Below are 20500 nucleotides of genomic sequence, written 5' to 3' on the forward strand. Positions count from 1 at the left end.
CGCGTTCCCCGTCCTCCATTCACACAGATCGATATGCCGTGTGCCTCGCCGTATACTTGTTGTCTATGTGCTTTTCTTTTTTTTTATTTTTCGTTGATTCCCAGCGAGTTGTATTGCGACGACGACAAAAGAAAGGAGAGGGCAGGCGCTCGATGCGAGTCTGCTCAGTAAGCCACATTTGCTCTTTTCAAAGGTGAAAGGTGAGTCCGCGGTCACCTCGCATGCTCGCTTCGCACGGCCGTTCTTCAGATACCTTGTACATTCCTGAATTAAAAAAAAAATCCTTTCATGATGATGATCGTTGAGGTTTCACGTCCCAAAACAGCGATATGATTATGAGGGACGCAGGTGGCTATTGCTCTAGCACTCATTGATTCAGGCAGAGTTTTAGTCTTTAGTGACTCGCGATCTGCGATTAAAGCCTTCTCGAGGGGAGTTGTTGCAGAACCGGCTTACAGACTGCTGCAGGGTAGGGACATCACTTCGCATACAGTTACTTGGTTTCCGGCGCATATGGGGTCAGTGGAGGGAGCCCCGCGTAACCTCAACGAGGTGGCGCACAGGGAGGCACGAGGATTAGTGTGCCGTGCACTCCCTGAGGAGGCCGGATCTCCCGCTCCTGAGTTTAGGGACCAGCTGTTAACTTATAACGAGATCACCAAGCACTATTACCTAGGGCGCATGCAGGGCATTCCCCTTGCCACATTCTAGACTAAACAGGCCACAGGCGGTTACGTTAAGGCTTCTGTAGACGCGGACGTACCCTAACCCGGTCGTCATGAATAAAATTAATCCGGACTGCGGGATTTCAGTCCATTGTAGTAAGTGCGGGGGTTTGCTCGATTTAGACCACATGCTTTGGCGCTGCTCGGCGTTGGCCGGTGATGGTTCTCACGGTGAACAGTGGTGGCAGCGAATGCTGCACAGTGACGCGCTGGCGGACCAACTCGGGGCTGTCCAGAGGGCCCGTGTGGCGGCAGAAGGGCTTGGCCTCTCTGTCCCGACATGGGAGCGGCCCGCATCAGTCCTGGACTGAATCCTCAGGACATCAATAAAGTTATCCATACCATATGAGGGACGCTGTTGTGCAGGGCTGTCCAAATTTCGACCACCTGGGGGGTTCTTTAACGTGCAGCCAAATCTAACTACACGGGCCTCTAGCATCGCGCTTCCATGGAAATGCGGCCACCGCGGCCGGGATTTGATCCCGCGACCTTCGGGTCAGCAGTCGAGCGCCGTAACCACCAGACTAAAGTCCCTAGATTTTTCGCTTTTACTTAAGTATCGACAACTGCCTCCTTTCACGGCCCTCTCTCACGCGCAGCTGGCGTCCGACGCCATTTTCTTCCTAACTTGGAAGATTTACAAAGCCATGTGCGTCTAAGTACATTAGCCACGCACCTTTCAGCGGACAATATGCTACCGCGACGCGCCTTTCTCCTCCCGTCAACCCCCTGTCATTAGTGAATGGGGGACGCGTTTCACCAGGTGCTGGAAAAGAGTTAGGAAGAACATGGCTGCCGAAAACGAGCGTTAGCCAATGAGATTCGTCGCCGGCGCTTCAATGGTTGTCGGTACTTAAGAAAGAACAGGGAAAAATCTAGGGACTTTACACCAGACCACCACGGCTTTTTTTTCTTTATTACCGGTTTATTAACACGGCATAAGCAACAACAGCTGACAGGGGCGTATCCAAGGGGGGGGGGGGGGGCACACCGGGACCGTGCCCCCCCCAGAATTTTTTTTCTGCCATGGTATACAGAGCACAAAATAACACTCGATCACACTTACCTGGCCGGACCCTACGTCAGATCAAGAGCGTGCCCCCCCTCCCCTCCCCGAAAGAAATTTCTGCTTACGCCACTGATAGCGGACACTTTTTTACAATAACAAACGCAACTGCAGCAATGTCAACACAGTCGACAAACCTGAGTGGTTACATTCTTAAAAGTCTTTTAGCTAAGCCAGGGGCTCAACCCCGGCAAGCCAGTCTTGTTTGAGTACATCAATGTACTGAACAATGCTGTCGCGAAAAAGCACGCGCGAAAATCGCCTGTCAGGGTCGCAGACTACAAAGGGTGTTCAAATGAAAAGGTACGAAACGACACTGTGGGTATAAATGAAGAATTTATTCAAAGTGTACACTATGTGCCTGATCACAACGATTCCGTTGGAACGAGCCGAAGGATTCCTCGTTCCCAGAATTCCTGTGGCCGTGACGAGTCCTTCACGGCGTCCTTCAGTTCGTCGTCCTAGTTGAAGCGCTTCCCTTTCAGGGGACCGAACGCATGGATAATCCCAGGCGATGAACGGTTTAACACTGTCCCCTGTCAGATATCGTTTAACGCACCTCTACTCCTCAGTGGTCGAATTTTGCAATGTGAACGCCATCCTGTTCTCACGCGCACTGCTGCGTCTATTGAACGGCGCTCTTGTAAAGGCCCGAACACACGTACGCGTTGCAGCGCGTCAACGCGTGACTTTCTGACGCGGCGTCGCGCCCTCTCCCTATGGGGAGAGAGGGCGCGCGGCTACGCGAAGCTGCGCGCCCTCCCTCTCCGTAGGGAGAGGGCGCGACGCCGCGTCAGAAAGTCACGCGTTGACGTGCTGCAACGCGTACGTGTGTTCGGGCCTTAAGAGCCTCTGCTCTCTACTGCGCGTGCGGGCGCTCCCGCATGCTGCGATCCACGGCGGAGACTCAAATCGCATCCCTAGATGTCTCGCTACACTCTCCCATAGTCACGTAGGTATCTATGTAAGCAGTCATGTTGTTACGATGTTTCGTACCTTTTTATTTGAACACCCCTTGTATAATCCTGGCATGCAGCTCGGTATATTTCCCATCGTATTTACCACAGTCTCTGTCCTTCGATTTTTATTGTATTCATTGTGTTTCAATAAATTATTGACGCCTGCGTAAAGATTTTCACTAGCATTGTTTTTTTTTTCAACTTACACTAACTATTGTATAATCATATTTGTATGTGGCCATGTCAATGTTCTGCTTTAGTTTTTTTTTTGCTCTGGCGTTTTCCCTACCTTTCCAGCAACATTTTTAGGAATGTATTATTTTATTTTCTCATGCTGCACTCGACACTTAATATACACATATGTTATTTAGGACATACATAAAAAATATTAGGAGGTCCCCTCGTCAGTTTTCATAACTATGGGACCTCCGAATGTAACACATTTCGCTAACAATGTTACGTTGTATGCATGGAAACTGAATAAAAGTTGAAACTAAAAAAGTATAAAAAATCTTGTAACCCGCATTGTTTTTGCTGATATCTTTTGTCTCGTACATCATTAAAGTGGAACCGCCTTCCAGAAGATGTTGTAACTATTGCTGCATAATCAGCTTTCTGGACGAACTTTAGCTGGCATTGTATAACTGTATATAACACACAGAACCTCCTTTGAGATTTGTCTAAGTGGTTCGTAAGCGTATTTTATTGTTAAACTATAATGAAGAAAAAAACAATACATTCTTTCTGCTTTGCATAAAAGTGACACAATAAATACAAGGCTTAATACATAACGGCGATGACATGGTTGCAGGCTTACTAATTTAGCTCCTGTCCACTTGTATGGTACTCTAGATTTGCAGAAAATAAAGATAGTAAACGTTCATCGGAGACAGTCACTAGCTGCATGTTATAAGCTTTCTTTTTTTTGTCTTTCTTTTAGAAAGTGTAGGTTGAATAAAAAGCAGCAGCCGCCATAAACACCAAAGAAGGTGTTCTTTCCGTTCTTGACTGTTTCAGCTGAGCCTGCACTGATGTGGATTGAAGTTAGGGGCAACAACACGTGAAAGCTTTTCTCAGTCGGATGATACGCCGTAAACCAAGTACATAGACCAACGCAAGCTCAAAGAAACACCAAGGGCCTAGGTCTCGAGAGCAGATAAATTCTGTTATCAGCCGATCTGCAAGCTTGCACAGCAGAGTAGCTCGCTAGAAGAACTTTCTGTTGAACAGGTAGCCTGTTTGAAAGAAACGGTATGTAGCTAAGGATGTGAAAAAGCTGGTGAGATTGTGGAAACTTCTGGCCCTTCCTCGCGGTACATAGTTCATTCAAGGTAACGTGTAAGGAAAGCGAATGAGTTCTGCAGGTGTCAGCAACGAAACTTGAAATTCGGCGAGGTGGTGCGTAGCTTTTGTGAATATTACAGAGCGCGAAACCAGACATTCACGCCGAACGAGAGACACAGGACGGGGGACACAGGACGAGCGCTTGTCCTGTGTCTCTCGTTCTGTGTGAATGTCTGGTTTTGCGCTCTGTAATATTCCCAGAAAGATATCAGCAAGATTGACAGGACTTCGTGATGGACGGCTGTGGAGTTGCGTAAAAGACGTCGCGTTTGTGTCATCTACCCCAACAGGACGACCGCTGACTGCCAAGTTTGTTGTTTTGGTTGTTCTTTTGGGCCTGTTTTTCGTCCTTTCGTGCTGTTTCAAGTTATATTGTAGATGAGCCAACTCACTCAAATAAAATTGTTTGATGCTGTTTACACCCTTTCAAGGGGTGTAATGCTTTGCCCTGTTTAACTTCATAATAATAATAATAATCAATCGATCAATCAAACGTTTATTTAATGTGCCCAGGAACAACCGTAAGGTCTTTGTACTGGCGCACGAAAAACAAAAAACAAATAACAACAACAAAAAAACAAAGGAAACATTCATAATAAAATATCAGGGATAAAAAAACGTTACAAAATTGCACATATACAACTATGCGCAAATAATAATAATAATAATAATAATAATAATAATAATAATAATAATAATAATAATAATAATTTTGTATTTATATATTAAAAATATGGGAAGATAGGCTACGTTAGAGCCGGCTATTCCGTCATCATGACAAAGACAAGGAAATTAGGAAGAATAAAAGAATAAGGAAATAAAAAATAATCATAAGCACTATGTCCGCACATATAATTTTTTTGTGCACTTACACATATCTTTAAAAAGAAATTATTTTATTTAACGTGCCCAGGACCATCCGTAAGGGCTTTGTGTTGGCGCACGCAAAAAATAAATAATGAAAACACTAAAAAATAAACATTAGAATAGAGGCAGCCTACAGAAGATAGTACAAATAGCAAGAATGCATCAACAAACAAAAAATCAGCACGACAGGACAAGAATATTACAATAACACAACACGAGAAATATTGAAGGACAATGATAGATAAAACTGCATATATACAACTATGCGCGAGGCAGGCTGAAAGACGAAGGGAATAATTTCTAGTGTGCGGCATCTGTGTTAAAACGCTGCAAAATTCGTATCAAACAATGACATGCTATATATAGTAGTATGTAAAACGCTAAGATCAAGAAAATAAGCATTACAGAGACTTTGTATTCTGTGGACAGTATAATAATAATAATAATAATAATAATAATAATAATAATAATAATAATAATAATAATAATAATAATAATAATAATAATAATAATAATAATAATAATAATGACAACAACAACAGTCCGCAAAAATAGTACGAGGGAAACATTTACGGGTTTCTTGAAATGCTTCGCAGCTGAAAGAAAAAATTCCTGCTGGACCGATGATCCAACGCTTTTCTGGGGCCATCGCTCGTCGTCTGCGGTGTTTACGGGTGAATGTTTTCTTTTTCTTTTGCGAGCGTTAGCGGGTTTACGACCACCGTTACATTATAGCTTAATTAGCGCAGTAACTGCATGGTTTGGTGTGCTATCCACGACTGATAACCCGCTCCACCGCATCAGAAAGGTTGTATGTGTATGCTTTAAGGTTAAGATACTCTGGTTTTGCATGATATGATGGGCGCCTTAGTGGCGGACGATTAATTTTGACCTCTTGGGGGTTCATTAACGTACGTCTAAATGTATGTACACCCTTGCAATTCTTTAATACTAATACACGAGCGCCGACCCCAGGATACAGTAGTTTCTGATATCGGCGAGATTAACAATAGGCAGTTTTCGAATAGCGTCAACAAGAGCTTGACTTGGGCGAGTTGGTTCATGCTGAATACCGTGGGTAGAGCGCAACATCAGAAGGAAAAGAAAACGACACACAGGAAAGAGCGCTGACTTTCAACTAGACTTTATTGAAGGTGCTTCGGCCGCTTTTATACATGGTGCAGGCGCTCTATAACACGTGTGATAGTATGTATGATTACGCTAACTAAGAAAAGAATATTCTATATGGGATAAGTGAAGAGAAGGTGTGCATTAGTACACCTTCTCTTCACTTATCCGATATAGAATATTCTTTTCTAAGTTAGCGTAATCATACATACTATCACACGTGTTATAGAGCACCTGCACCATGTATAAAAGCGGCCGAATCACCTTCAATAAAGTCTAGTTGAAAGTCAGCGCTCTTTCCTGTGTGTCGTTTTCTTTTCCTTCTGATGTTGCGCTGTACCCACGATATTCGAATAGCGTACGCTAAGTTAGCGTTAGCGGCCCGCTATTTCCGTCACTGCGTACAACGCATGCGCAGTTACGCGAAAAGCCAACGCAAATCTTTGCGTACGCTATTCGAAAGCTCCCTAATATCAGCGTTACACCCGCTTTCTGAACACGTGATCGCTGATAGTGAGTGTTGCGGCCATATGTTCGTGTGTTTAGTGATAACATCTGGGGTGTAACGCCTCAAAACCACGATATGATCATGAGGGATGCCGTAGTGGAGGGCTTCCTTAAAGTTTCGACCACCTGGGTTTCTTTAGTACACGGGCCTCAAGCATTTTCGCCTCCATCGAAAATGCGGCTGCCGCGGCCGGGATTCGATCCCGCGACCTTCGGGTCTGCGGTCGAGCGCCATAACCACTAGACCACCGTGGCGGGGGTGTGTGGTATCACCAAGTAATTTCGCATTCAGTGTTGGGTTTATTTTGATTTCTTCAGTATTTCGTTAGAAAATCCTATTTTCACTTCTGCACTGTCGCGTACTACGCGCGCGTGAAGCTTGTCAAACTGTTTAATACTCAGCCAGTTTTATCACTCGATAAAAGATAAGCAAAATCACTGGGCATTTAAGGCGAGTAGAAACCACCTTGCGGGTTATGCAGGTACCGATAGCGAGTCTTGTTATCTCGAGCATTTACGCGTCACGTCTTAGGAACTTTCCGCCGGATGTTTCCAGACGGTCTGCGCATTTAGTTTTACGCCTTTTCTTATCAACTCCAACCTCGGGAACTCATAGAGGGATTATCCTTCAATGGTGCTCGGACATTGCGCGGGACAGACAGTGAAAGAGAAAAACGATTTTTCTGGTGTTAGTAAATTACTCTTTCACAATACCAAAAAATTACCACGCTTGCAGCGAGAATACACTTGGTAAGCGAGAAAACGCGCGAATAGAAAATGCGAGTGGCGATCCAACTTGAAGATCCCGCATCAGTCGCCGTGACGTCACAGATTTCCACGGCGTTGACAGTGCCTTCATTATTTCTGATCGGTAAAAATGAAGTTCATTGTCTTTTGAGGGAGCCAGAAAATTAACATACCGAGTTACAGAATACGAGACAAACACTTTGAAATCCGTGACGTCACCATAGATAGATTTGAGCGGGAAGTTTTAAAGTGAAACTTTTGACATCGGTTGTTTGATCTATTAATAAACCTTTGGTGGCGAATAAACGACAATAGAGTTTTCAGAGTATAAGTGTAAACTAATTCATTGTTTCACTTTAGAATCTCCTTGAAAGGCAGCCAGCCGTCCGCACTTTAGCTCTTTGAACATCCGCCTTCCACGAGTTGTCGCTCGGCATCAGTGATTCGCCGAATGTGGCAGGTGCAGCCAACGTTTATAACGTTGGGTGCATCTTTCGAAAACCGCTTCCAAGCCGTGGCCTTTAAGCGCCGAGATTGAGCGTAGAGAATCTCGGAAGCCGTGGACCATCGATTTACCGTTTTTTCGTTTGAACGGCAGATGGCGCCACCGTTCCAGTCGCTGTGCGCTCGTGGGAGTGGTTTCGCTCGAAAGTAACTTTTTTTTGTTGTTGTTTCGCTTTCACCCTATCTTACACCATCCACCTGCTGGGCGGCGATGTAGCAAGAACAGTTAGCAACAAGCCCCCACTACGCGAAATGTTTTTAAGGTGTTGCCCAACGCTTGTTTGCGAGCACCTAACAAAAGAACGCGAGGGCTGTGTAAAATAGCAGGCTCCCAGCGAAACCGATAGTTGCACCTAGCTGAGTATTGTCACTTCGCTGCCATGTAGGTCTCCAATATATGCTCACAGAGGCCAGTTGCAACGTGGTCAGACACGTTGGAGGTGTCCAACTTCAAACGTTGCATTGCAAGATTTGCGAGTGGAACTGCGCGTCTCGCGAACTCATGAGACGACCTGCGTCTACCTCGGCCCCTTTGCAAGTCACCTGTTGCAGCCGGGAGAAGCCGAGCGCACAAAAACGCGCTCTCGCACCGTGCACTTCGCGTCACTGAGCCACTGCGCTCAGCCGCGTCCTTTGTAACTGGCGTACTGCTTATATTTTCATTCGGCCGCTTGCCTTTTGTTGCTGCACCGCTGGCTGCGATGGCTGGCTGCTGCCGGCGTGTTTGAGTCACGTGATGGCGCTGACTCATAGCGAGTGACCAATCAACGCGGCGCGCAGCCGACAATCCGGGCCTGCCAATCTGCGCACGGCGCGCAGCGCAGCAGCTCCCGTTCTTGCCTTTTGCTTCTTTTTCTTTTATGTCGGTTTTTTTTTGTTTTCTCGCATTAGATGGCCGCCATATTGTGCGACATGGCAGCATCAATGTGATCGCCGTGCGAGAGCTCGGACTGCCTCTCCGTTTTTCTTTTCCGTTTCTTCAGAACGCTCGGGCTGTGTGTAGTTTTATTTTTTATCCATTCATTTTGGCGGAGTAGTGCGCCTCTACTCGAGCTGCGGGGTCGCCGAAAGAAGTCTTGTGTGCGTGTGCCGATGCGAGAAAACTCTGTGCGCGGCGGCGGCGTCCTCCGAATTCCCCCTCGTGGACGATAGCCCCGTAATGGGTTGCGAGGCGGCAGCAGCAGCGGTGGCGCTAGGCCTAGCGTGTTGCTGCCCGGGACCGGAAAAGTCGCTCGCCCCTGCACCGTCGTCTGAGCGCGCCGCCGGCATCGTGAACAACGTCGGCACCGTCCGCACCGGATCCGCCGCCATCGGTGTGTGCTGCATGTGAGCCGGTGGTGTGGTTCCGCGTTCGCCCCCCCCCTCCCGCCACCCCCCAAACCGACACTCCCGAGTGCTGCTTCATCTGCCGGGAGCCGCTAGACAGTCGTTTCAAACCTGGATGACGACTCCGAGGCTGCTACTGCGGAGGCACACGCCTTGGTGGGATAATAATGCCTGTGCGCGAGTCTCCAGCGCTGCATCGTTTGTTGCTGCGACCGCGCGAAGGGCGACTGTGGTGAAGATTCGCCGACTCGGCCGCTGCCTGCCGAGGTAGGTAGGTCGGGCGCCTCCTTTTTTTTTCATTTGGAGGGGAAATCTGCAGCCGCACCCGTCTCCGTAGTTGCGGACAGGGCGTCAGGTGTAGGGAAAGAAATTAAAAAAAAAACAAAGAAAAAGGCGAAGCTGTGCTTGTCAAGGTGGAGGTGTTCGGTGCTCCGCTCGACCAAGGTGTCTGTGCGTCATCGAGGCCTTTCGTTTCGTTCGATTAAACCATTCAGCCAACAGTCGTCTCGGTTCTGGCGGAATGTGTACTACAATTTCCGCCGACCCCCCTTGCCTTCGCAACGATTGCGGTGTTGGGCGTTACGCTACGCCCGAAACTCGTCCTCGCCATTTTACTACACGCCGGGCAACCCAGCACCGGTTAGGGCTCGCAACGAACGGGGTGCCGTGGCTTTCGTTTCATCTTGTATACGTATCCGGCACCGCGTTTTCGTGTCTTGGACGCACGAGAATCCGCGTTTTGCTGTCGCGCTTTCGACGTTGCCGATAGAACAGCGACCTGCATGCGCTCTCTCCCGGCGCATAGCAGTGCGCCGCTTTTGTTTGTGAGCTCATTCGTAACGCACCTTTTTTCTCGTTCCGATTCTACCGAAGTGTTTCGTCTTTGTACGGTTTCGTAGGTCGTAATCCTATCTCATACAAAGATATTTCGCTTGTCGTTTTTACATCGCGATAACGTTTTACGAAGCCGTCGGAAGCGAAGGACTCGCTAGGGGTGCGCACCTTGGCTTCCCAGATACCGTTCATGGACGATAGACTACGTTCGCCCGTTAGCATTTTCGTGTTTTATGGAGGTTCGCTCGCAGGCGACCGCACGGAAGAGGTGCGCGATCGGTGCTTGCCTATTCGAATCCGGCAACGGCTAAAAAAACGCGAGCTCGTTCGGTGAAGCCGCCGCCGCTGCTCACAGCTGGCTCGCTGAGAAGGAGCGGGGTGGTAACCGCCGAAGAGGGCAGCAGGCAAGGTAGGCCTAGCCGGAGATACCACCAGCCGCCCCGATTTATTTTCTGTTGCGGCCGCTTTAACCAGTGTCCCCGCGCTGTGTTTTTCAAACTGCCTGGCTCCGCAAACCCCGAAATTCGAACAAGCTGCTTTCCGTGCCAAAGTGCAGTTGCGGCGAGCCATTAAAAACCGACGCGACGCCGCGGAGGGCACGGTGACAGCGAAGATCCGTGCGCCACCGCGGATCAGCCTTTCTTTAAATTTGGCTCAAAACTTCTCGCGTTGCGTGTTCGCTAGTGGATAACCACAGAGGTGTGGCTGTCGTTTTCCCTTTTTCCGGTTTCTTGCGCAAAATGGCGGCACTTGTGAAGTTCTTCGGAGAATACGCCCAGTTGCAAACGTGATGTAATGTGTTGCGAAAAAGACTGTGCGGTCTATCGTACCCCCTGCTACACCCATCCAGTCGTTGCACAAAGAAAACTACGCCCTATGTGGCCCTATCGCTTCCTTTTTAGCGATGTTTGCGGCCGTTGCAGCCGCATTTCGATGTAATCTGAGAGGTGGCTTCGGTGTCCGGATGTGTGTGTTGGATGAACTAACAGGTGTACGCTCCCGAGTTCCCCCCCGTCAAGGTCGTTTTGACGGCTGCGAACACCTTTTTCTTCTTCTGCCTGGCGAACAGTATGTCGGCTCACTTCCGTAAGCGCCGGCAACCTCTTATCTGTCGATGTTCGCGTTCTCCGGTTCCGGTGCTCATCGGAAATGGCCCCTGGTAATCTCGGTGTACGGGATATTTGCTGATGCTGCGCACTGCGAGCAGGTTTACAAGCGCTGTCGCAGTATTTAGACGCGCTTTTGCAAAAACTTGACGTCGCCTATCAGAAACCAAAAGCTTCTGTCATAAATATTGCGATGGATGGAGTTCGGCTACAACCTAAAAATAAGTGCAAACTACACCCACAGCCATCACTGTCCCACCCATAGAGTTTCCTAAAATGACCTAGAGGGAACTCTGGCGCTGCGATCGTTCAGCCACCATGGGAATGATGGGTAGTACACGGATTTGCCTAGTCTTCGTGCTTGTGGGCTTCGAACGCACTTGTGGCTTTGTTTATTGCTATGTTTTGGTTTTCTTTCGGATAAAAGAATGGATCGTTGTGAACTTCGTGACCAGATTTGAATCGGTGAGCCTAAAGAAGTTAAAGTGGTGAAGTGAAACTGCTGATTTTTGCTCAACTTCGTTTTGCGACAAAGCGGATGCAGGCGACGCGGAGCCAAACGGAGCCAAAAGAACGAAGTTTAGACAAATCCGTGTACTACCCATGATTCCCATGCTGGCTGAAGCGCGATGCATTGCAGCTCCCATAGACACTAGCGCCAGAGTTCCCTCTAGTAAGTATTGTAGGAAACTCTATGGTCCCACCCAGGCAGAATTTGTGTATGCGTTCCGTCCAATCACATTTGCTCATTTCCGTGACGTCAAGCGTTTTCCGCGTGTTCCAGATTGTTAATGTACCCATACAGATATGTGTTCGTGTCGCTCGTTTTAAGTCGAAAACATGAGCGTGCTGGCAAATTTTATCAGAGGTTCTGATATCACTGCTTTGCCAAAGTTCATATCTTAGGTAAGAACAACGAACCTTTAGTTTTCAATATGCATGGTGTTTACGTTAGCGCAGAAAAAGTACTTACAGTTCGAAAGGAAACCAGCTTGCATGACCCTCGTGGATAGGTGATTGACAAGCATGCCGCGGTTTTTTTTTTTTTTGGGGGGGGGGGGGGGGGGGAGCTTGTATTTATTCTTAGGTTGTAACCGACTATAATTGAAGCAGGGTAATGGCGGATGCCACCAAGCTCGTCACACCTACCTGTCTCCTATTATTCTGTTAATCTACTTACGTATCCTGCAGTTCCGGCACATCATTCCAGTGAAAGGTTAAATCGGTGCTGCATGCCAACTGCAGTGGGTTCATAATTGGCACAGGACAGTGTTGTTGTGCCTTAGTGCATGATACACCAATCTTTACCCTAGGTCTACATTTAGTCCAAGACTTCGAGTTTCATCCTGGCTTATTTGCATTTTCGGAGTGTATGCAGCCATTTGAAGTTTTAAGGGAATTGGCCAGATTAGGAAATCCGAGCCCCTAGTGGCTAAAGTGTTGCACAGTCAAGGTCGTGGGCATGTGTTTGATTCCCAACCATGGCAGCCGCATTTTGATGGCAACAAAATGTAAAAAAACAATCATGCAATTAGATTTAGGGGCACATTTAAAAGCTGAAGTGGTAAGAATTATATTTTCCCCCTCCTTGTTTCTCTCACACACGTGATGGAATGAATCAAATCGTGGTTTTGCCACATCAAACCCAAGAATTCATTCAGAAAAATTTGGGAAGAGAGAGAAACTGAATTTTTGCATTAGCCACAATGGAAAAACATTCAAAAAGGAAAGCTGGTGACCACAATGTTTATTGCAAAGATAATAGTATGCCAAAAAGAAAGTTTTCAGCCAAACTTGCACAATGGGAAAGTTATTGTGCATTTTGCGGGATTTGTGAGCCAGAGTCTGGCCTGGTAGTTAAAGGACAAATGATTCAGTCAAATATGTCAGAACACCTGACCTTGTCTACAGCTTACTGGTAGGTTTGCAATTATTGAAAAGTATGGGTTGGCATAGCCTGGCTAGCTGTGAACCGCCATTTTTTTTTTCCTTGCTTTCAAACCTTTATACTCAGTTACAACATAAGAAAACATGTAAACTCAGCCCACAAATCCATGGCGCGCCTGCCATTCACCTGTGAAAAACAGTAGTGCTAGCTGGTTTCTGCTGGAATAGCAAGTACTTTTTCTCGTCTAATGTAAATAGCATGCATATTAAGAGTTTAAGGTTCGTTGTTACTACATAAAACATTACATTTGGCCAAGCAGGGATGTCAGAATCGCACGACGAATTTTACCAGGACGTTCAAGTTTCCGACCTAAAACCCGTCTGTATGGCAGTCAATTATCTGAAACACTCAAGAAGTGCTTGATGTCTCAAAAGTAAGCGCTCTTGGATCGAGCATTTATGCAAATTCTGTCTGTGGGAGGAACAGCAATGGCTGTGCGCAGAGCTGACTTTTTCTTTAGGTTGTAACTGAGTATAGTGTCATAGATTGGCATAGAACTAAAGGACCATTGGGATAAACCTGAAAATGTAAGAAAATTAGAAAATGGAAACGTATGAAACGCACTTTTGTTCAAACCAAATTGGACAGCTTCCGTGGCGCAGTTCTTTTGCATATTGCCAGAACAAATGGAAGAACGGACGATGTGCTTATCGCGTTTCCTCCCGCGAAGTATCAAGAGCCAAGTCCATGCTGAGTGGGAGAAAGAAAGGCTTCAGTCAAGGCTTGTGCTGGTTATCTGAAAGCACTATCGCGCTCTCTCCGTCTCTGGCCGACCCGATTGATGTACAGGCCTCACCTTGTTGCCTCTCCATAACAGACAGCCACCACTACCTCTTCACTGGCCTGCTATCTTGATTCCCTCGCAGGACAGGCATTGTGTTTGTGGGACTCTCTCTGCTTGGGTGGATCGTGCCTAGCTAGGTGGAAGCAATCTTCCAAAAGTGCTGTTGTTGGCTCAAGACTGCTGGCCTCGTGCTACTTAAAATGAAAGCTTTTCTTTAGTTGGATAGTAGTTCTTTAGGGGTTCGGGACAAGTGAACAATCCTGCTTCCGGTGTCACATCATACACTCCCGTGACATCCTCTAATCACGAGTGCCTTCACACCAGTGCGAAAGTGATGAAAGGGATAATTGACAACCACCTCTTCGTCGTACGAAGCCACAGGAAAATGCATACGGATTTCTTAGAAAGGAAATTTTCTTAGTTGAAGAAAAATTTGTCTTGCTTCGGGGGATTGAACTCTGGACCAATGCCTTTCTGGGGCCGTTGTTCTACCAAATCCCTTTCATAAAATCTTCTACCACCTCGCAGGATTCTGCAGAACTCATTTGCAATGCGCAGTTGATGTTGGCAAAGCCCATATCTATGCCGGATAAAAATACATAAAGATGTTAACAAATGTTCTGAGGGTGGGATTTGAACTCTGGACCTCTATTACCATAACCCGATGCCCTAACTACGTGTTGGGCACATGCCTGATTAAGTTGAAGGGAACACCTTTAAGAATGCCCTGGTGTGTAAGCAGGTGTGTTCAGACACTTGACGCATTCTCCACAGTACGGAAGGAAGAAATTGCTTCATGCAGGCCAATGCGTTGGCTCTCAGTGCGTCTTCACAATGCCAACACAATGTCACCCTATCACCTTATTGCTGTTTGTGTTGATGTTGATTGACAGCAGTCAATTCTTGCTGTAATCTTTTACGTTTCTGTTTGCAAGCCCTTGCTTGGACAGCTGCTGCTTCCGGTTCTACGATACCATCTACGAAAAGCGCAGAGATTTGAAGGCTGATGACCTTCAAAGGCCTCTCGCAGCATCGCAAACACAGTCAGGAAGGTGTGGTTTGAATGTCGCAAGCAGTTTTTGTGGCATTTAGTTAGCATAGTTAAAGGCCTCTGCTTTTCTAGCCGCTCTCTAGGTCGAATGACAGATTGAGGCTTGTTTACGTCTTGGAAGAAAGCTTAGAAGAAAGCTTTAGCTTCGGTTATATTTCAGCTCACTAACTTTGATACATATGTTAGACAATGGGTGATTAAGGAACTGGTAAATCTGTTTTAAATAATAAGTTGTGCTTGAAAGAATTTATTTATGATACTATAAATCGCCCGAAGGCAATTTTCTAGGGGGAAATGTTACACTGGAAAAAAACATGAATAATGGTTGCTAGATGAACACACCAGAGTAATTGCACCAAGTTTTTTGCAAGTCAGAATAAGCACTACATGCTCTCACAAATATGTAATCTTGGCACACACTCGAAACCTTTGTGATTTGTTGACACCACAACCTGAGGCACCGTTTCTTATTCTTCAATGCTTCGGGGAAAGCAAATTCTCAGTCTGCTAGAAATTGCTCGTCGTTCTCTCGACGAATGATGCCGTAAACCCAAAGCCCACAGCCATTGGCTGATTTGAGCATAGTGAGCTGCATAGCTACCGCGGCTGCTGTGAGATGGGGCAATGTGCCCGCGCACGCGCTCGTAATCACACTGCAAGTAAGCCGCGCTTCGAAGGGAATAAAAATTAAAGAGGACTCGCAGCCATGACGCGTGCATGATGCAACTTCATCCCTCCCTTCTTAGCTTCCATCGTGCTAGTCGGGACAGGAGAAGGGAGAAAGCGCTTACAGCGTGCAACAAATCTCTGTAACTGCACTCGTACTTGACGGATTACAAACATTTTTGCGGCAGTCGATTCGTGAGGTAATAAACTCCTTAATGAAGCCATTCGATGATTACGTAGAAAAGTGTTGCTGGAGGGACCCTTTGAGTATGTGGCTAGCTTTTACGGTTATGTAAAAGCTAATCAAAAGTAATTATACATTTGTGAACTTGTGCAGTGTATCCTTATTAGCACCTAGTGAGAGAGTTGTTGAGAGTGAATCGGGCCATTGAGCACCAAGGTGACTGGGCCAACATTTGCAGCAGCCGCCGTTCCACTGGCCGTGGCCCTTCCGCAACGACCACGGCGAGTCTATAAATAAAGTGCGGCTCCCGCTGGTCTGGCAGAGACTCTGAAAGATGAATGCCACGCCAGGCCTCCCGCGTTCCTTGAACTGGCTTGCAATTCACGCGAAAGCTGGTGAAGCAGGGGCTTTTGACACTAAACATTTCTCGGTTTCCTTCGTCCACCCACTTTCTTCTCTTTGCTGGTTAAGCCTGGCGGATTCCAACTAACGTGTGCACGTGTGCTGCCAAGAAACAGTCGGCAGGTATCAGATAGGGGAGTGCCAGCAGACACAATTGCCTGTCCTTTGTAGTAAGAGCGGCGAGGGGAAGCAGTTCCAAGTTTTCATTCACCTTGTTCCCGGTTGAAGATTGTGCGTTTAGGCGGGAGGGTGCTCTGCTGAAAGCGCTGGTATCGCAAGCAGTGTGAATGTGGAAAGACAGGATTTCTGCGTAGAGGTCTTCGAAATGTTCTTTTCCCACGAACCGTCTTGCGCAAATTTTGAGAACCAAAGGGTTTGCTATGTTCACGTTCCTCTTCTGGGTTAAAGCAGCTCCTAATGTACATGTGCATCAGTTCATTGATTATAATCTCATTCATCCGTGTTGGCTGTTGAACACAAGCATGTTCATTGAAGGGCGTTGTCCTTTCGGTATGTGTCTGGCAAGTTATTGCTGGCTCTTCCTCTCGAGTTAGAGGAACCTGTGACGGCATCATGCATGACAACTGCAGGTCATAACTCCTTCCTATATTGCATGCAATACATTATTGTGTGTGATAGGGGTTGGCTATTTTTTCTTACTGCTGTTACTAAACCAGGTATTTACTAGAAATGTTTTTCACCATGACATGTAGTGAGTACACAAGTATCAGGGAAGCATGGTTTAGGCAAACTTTTAGGCAGACTTGCTATGGATGCTTTCTTTGTACCTAAAAAGGTAGTGGCATAGTAAGCAACAAACACTTTTGGTAAAGCATTCTAGCTTCAATTATTGGCATCAGAATTCGTTCGCACAAGAAACTGCAACACACTCGAAGCTCGCACTGGTGTTTCTAGAAATGTGCGTGTTGAGAACATGAAAGTGTGTGAACTTCTTGCAGTTGCATGGAAGTTCTCCACACTTGCACAGCGTTTTCATTCTTGCCCAGGCATTTCACAGGGAGTTAACTCAAAAGCCGTTGCAATCCAATATTGTCTGCTAGTTGTAATTTTTAGTATGATACAAATTGTAGAGTAAGTGGCTATCTGCTGACTTATATTTAGGTACACTAAGCAAGGAAGCAGCCATTCTTGAGATTTCATCACTGAGCAACAGTTTGGGTGCCACTGCAGCCACCTCTAGGCAAGAATTGGCTGTACATAGCATAGCATAGAAAGAACGAGAAAGAGAGAAAGAAAGGCAAGAAGAGAGACACCCTGCCACAGGCAAATTGGATGATGGCAGATTTGGAGTCTCTGATTACTGTTTCGAAGAAATAATAGATAGAAAAAGGAAGCAAGAAATTCAAAGAGAGAGAAGGAAAGAAATAGAAATAAGCATACACACAAAAGACTGAAAAAACTGAAAGAGAAAAAGAGGAAGAAAGAGTTAGAAAAAAGAGAAACAAAGAAGGCCAGCCAGCTTTGCACTTTCTTCACACTTGGCACCACTAATGCGGCACCACTAATTTTTTTTATCTGCAGCTACAATTGTATAGTGTTTAATTTCCCCTTCCAGTGTACACAATTCTTTGTTTTGCCTTCTGTGTAGTTTGTTATGCTTAAAGGGATACTGAACAAAAATTTGTAAAAGCTACGAAAACACTTGCATTCGACTAAGACGACACGACTGTTCCTATAAACGGCGTTTATTTCACGTAATTTCGATTAGTTGGCCGTATTTTTAGTGGATTGTGAGAGCGCGGCGGCTGCACGCCAGTGCGCTTGCCGACGGCCGTGACGTCAAATGCTCCAGCAAGAGGGGGGCAACCGGCCCGCTCTCTCCTGCCCTGCCACTTCCCTTTCTCCACCTCTCCTCTCAAGACACCTTCCCGACCGTGAGAACACGTTTTGAGAGAGACGCGCGGCAGCGGGTGGCGGCTTGCGATGGCGATTGGTAAGCGATTTTGCAGCGAGCACGGTTGGCGAGTCAGTATCCGCCGAGTTTTGCGTCACTTCCTCTCTAGTTCGCGGCGCGACCGCTAGGCGCGCTAATTTGCGAAAAATGCAATAAATTCATTATTTTCTGCTAGTCTCTGGCTGAAATGAAGGTTGTTTCAACAAATTTCAGCACCCAATCTTTGAATTGGGCCATTTATCTCGGCGGCGAAAATTTTGTTCAGTATCCCTTTAATTTATTGTCATTTTACTGGGTAGCCCCCCACTCCCCTGCTCGGTGTTCGATGAACGAATGAAAAAATCATAATTTGATATACTTCTTGGACATTGCATGCTCAGTACACATGGTAATCCCCACAAAGAACTTGAAATGAGCATATGCCTTTGGCAGTGTTGACATATTTTGCAATGCTGCAAAACATGTCCGCATCGACATGTCGACAACTGCTGTCACTGACAGTAGTTGAGAGAGGGACGAAAAGCTTCATTAAGGACAGCTTGACTAACCCCACGTTCTCGGTTTAATACGACAGCAGAAGGAAATACGTCAGTGTGTAATGACAGAATGCACATGTTGTACCCAGGCGTACTTTGTATTGTTTGGAGATCCCTTAGATACATGTGAAACTTGAGATGTTCAAATGAGCTGCCAAGGCGATTTGTTTAGCATACAATTGCGGTCATGACGCACGAGTGATTCTTTGTTGTGTGGCTTGCTCATGGCCGATTTCGATCTCTCTCTCACATGTCCAGGCTCACAGAGGGACAGTAAAGTTGCGCCCCCTCACAGTCGCCATGTCCAGTGTGCGGACGCCTCTGCAGACCGTCCATGAGTCGGTCACGACCGACCAGGTAAGTCGGATTCAGTACTGGCCACCACTGCATCACTGTAGTTATTCTCCTCGAGGAGATTCTTTTTCAACTGTTGTATGATAATTCCACCCATAAGCATTGCCAGGTTGAGCAGGCCATAGTTTCTCTCTGTTCTCTTTGTGTTTACAGCGAAAGCGGTTACATCACAACAGCACCCTATTCCAGTGGCGTAGTTGTCCATTACCATCGCCAGTGTCCGTAACAGCTGTCACTTACAATGAGGGGGATGGGGAACAGGGTTCAAGCAGCATATGAGCCCAGGCCCACTGCATGGCAGTCGAGTATTGCCCCGCCACGGTGGTCTAGTGGTTACGGCGCTAGACTGCTGACCCGAAGGTTGCGGGATCGAATCACGGCCACGGCGGCTGCATTTTCGATGGAGGTGAAAATGTTTGAGGCCCGTGTACTTAGATTTAGGTGCGCGTTAAAGAACCCCAGGTGGTCGAAATTTCCGGAGCCCTCCACTACAGCGTCTCTCATAATCATATCGTGGTTTTGGGATGTTAAACCCGACATATTAATATTGTTACGGTGAGAGATGTTTATTTTACAAGGCGGGATGATGGATGGTCGCGGAAGGCTTAGGCCAGAATCCAACTCCACTTCTTCCTTCTTCTCTTTCACTCTTCGTCGAAAGTCCAGTATCAGTTCCCCCGTTGCAGACGATGCCCACCGGGCGAGTCAATCAGTGTCGCGCGTGATATGGCTTCAAACGGGCGACATGCACGACGTCAGTTCTTCTGGAGCGACGGCCGGTTGATGTGAGTCGTGAGACGACGTACGTAACGTCGCTAAGGCGCGACAAAACGACGAAGGGACCTGTGTAGCGGGCCAGAAACTTTTGATACAAGCCACGCTTGCGGTATGGAGTCCACAGCCACACCATATCTCCTTCACTGTACGAGACATGTCGATGTCGCTTATCGTAGCGGGCCTTCGAACGGTCTTGGGATGCGAAAGTCCGGAGACGTGCGATGCGCCTTGCTTCCTCTGCGTGACAGAGGGTCTCTGCAAGAGGTGGCGTTTCCTGATCCGAAAACGGGAGAATGGTGTCAAGAGTAGTGCGTGGCGGGCGGATGTAGAGAAGGTAAAACGGGCTAAAACCGGTGGTCTCATGCAGCGCAGTGTTGTAAGCGTAAGTCATAAAAGGTAAAATAGCGTCCCAGTTCTTGTGCTTGGAGTCAACGTACATAGCAAGCATGTTAACGAGCGTCCTGTTGACGCGCTCAGTCAGTCCGTTGGTCTGGGGATGGTACGAAGTGGCGTGACGAAACTGGGAAGCAGACCGGCGGAGGAGCTCTTCTACGACGTCGGCGACGAACTGACGGCCACGGTCACTGATAATCGCGCGAGGCGACCCATGCCGGAGGATGATGTAGCGTAGCATGAAGTCCGAAACGTGATCGACCGTTGCGGCAGAGATGGCTGCGGTTTCAGCATAACGAGTGAGGTGGTCAACACAGATTATAATCCAGCGGTTCCCAGTGATCGATCGCGGAAAAGGGCCCATCAAGTCAATACCT

At 47.1% G+C, this 20500-nt stretch overlaps 1 protein-coding gene across 21 annotated transcripts in view; it reads left to right on the forward strand.

The window, feature by feature from the left end:
• The window catches only part of LOC119374220 (MAP/microtubule affinity-regulating kinase 3), a 209561-nt gene that overhangs the window by 83209 nt on the left and 105852 nt on the right, over nt 1-20500 (forward strand). For 17 of the 21 annotated variants that reach the window (XM_049420462.1, XM_049420461.1, XM_049420467.1 and 14 more), the window contains exon 3: nt 18858-18956. In XM_049420462.1, coding sequence (XP_049276419.1) covers nt 18858-18956 — 99 coding nt within the window. Of the gene's footprint in view, nt 1-8726; nt 9445-18857; nt 18957-20500 lie in introns of those variants that run through there. The other 4 variants (XM_049420465.1, XM_049420469.1, XM_049420464.1 and 1 more) reach the window with 2 other exon arrangements.

The sequence above is a fragment of the Rhipicephalus sanguineus genome, chromosome 11 (genome assembly GCF_013339695.2).
Source record: "Rhipicephalus sanguineus isolate Rsan-2018 chromosome 11, BIME_Rsan_1.4, whole genome shotgun sequence".
Lineage (NCBI taxonomy): Eukaryota > Metazoa > Arthropoda > Arachnida > Ixodida > Ixodidae > Rhipicephalus > Rhipicephalus sanguineus.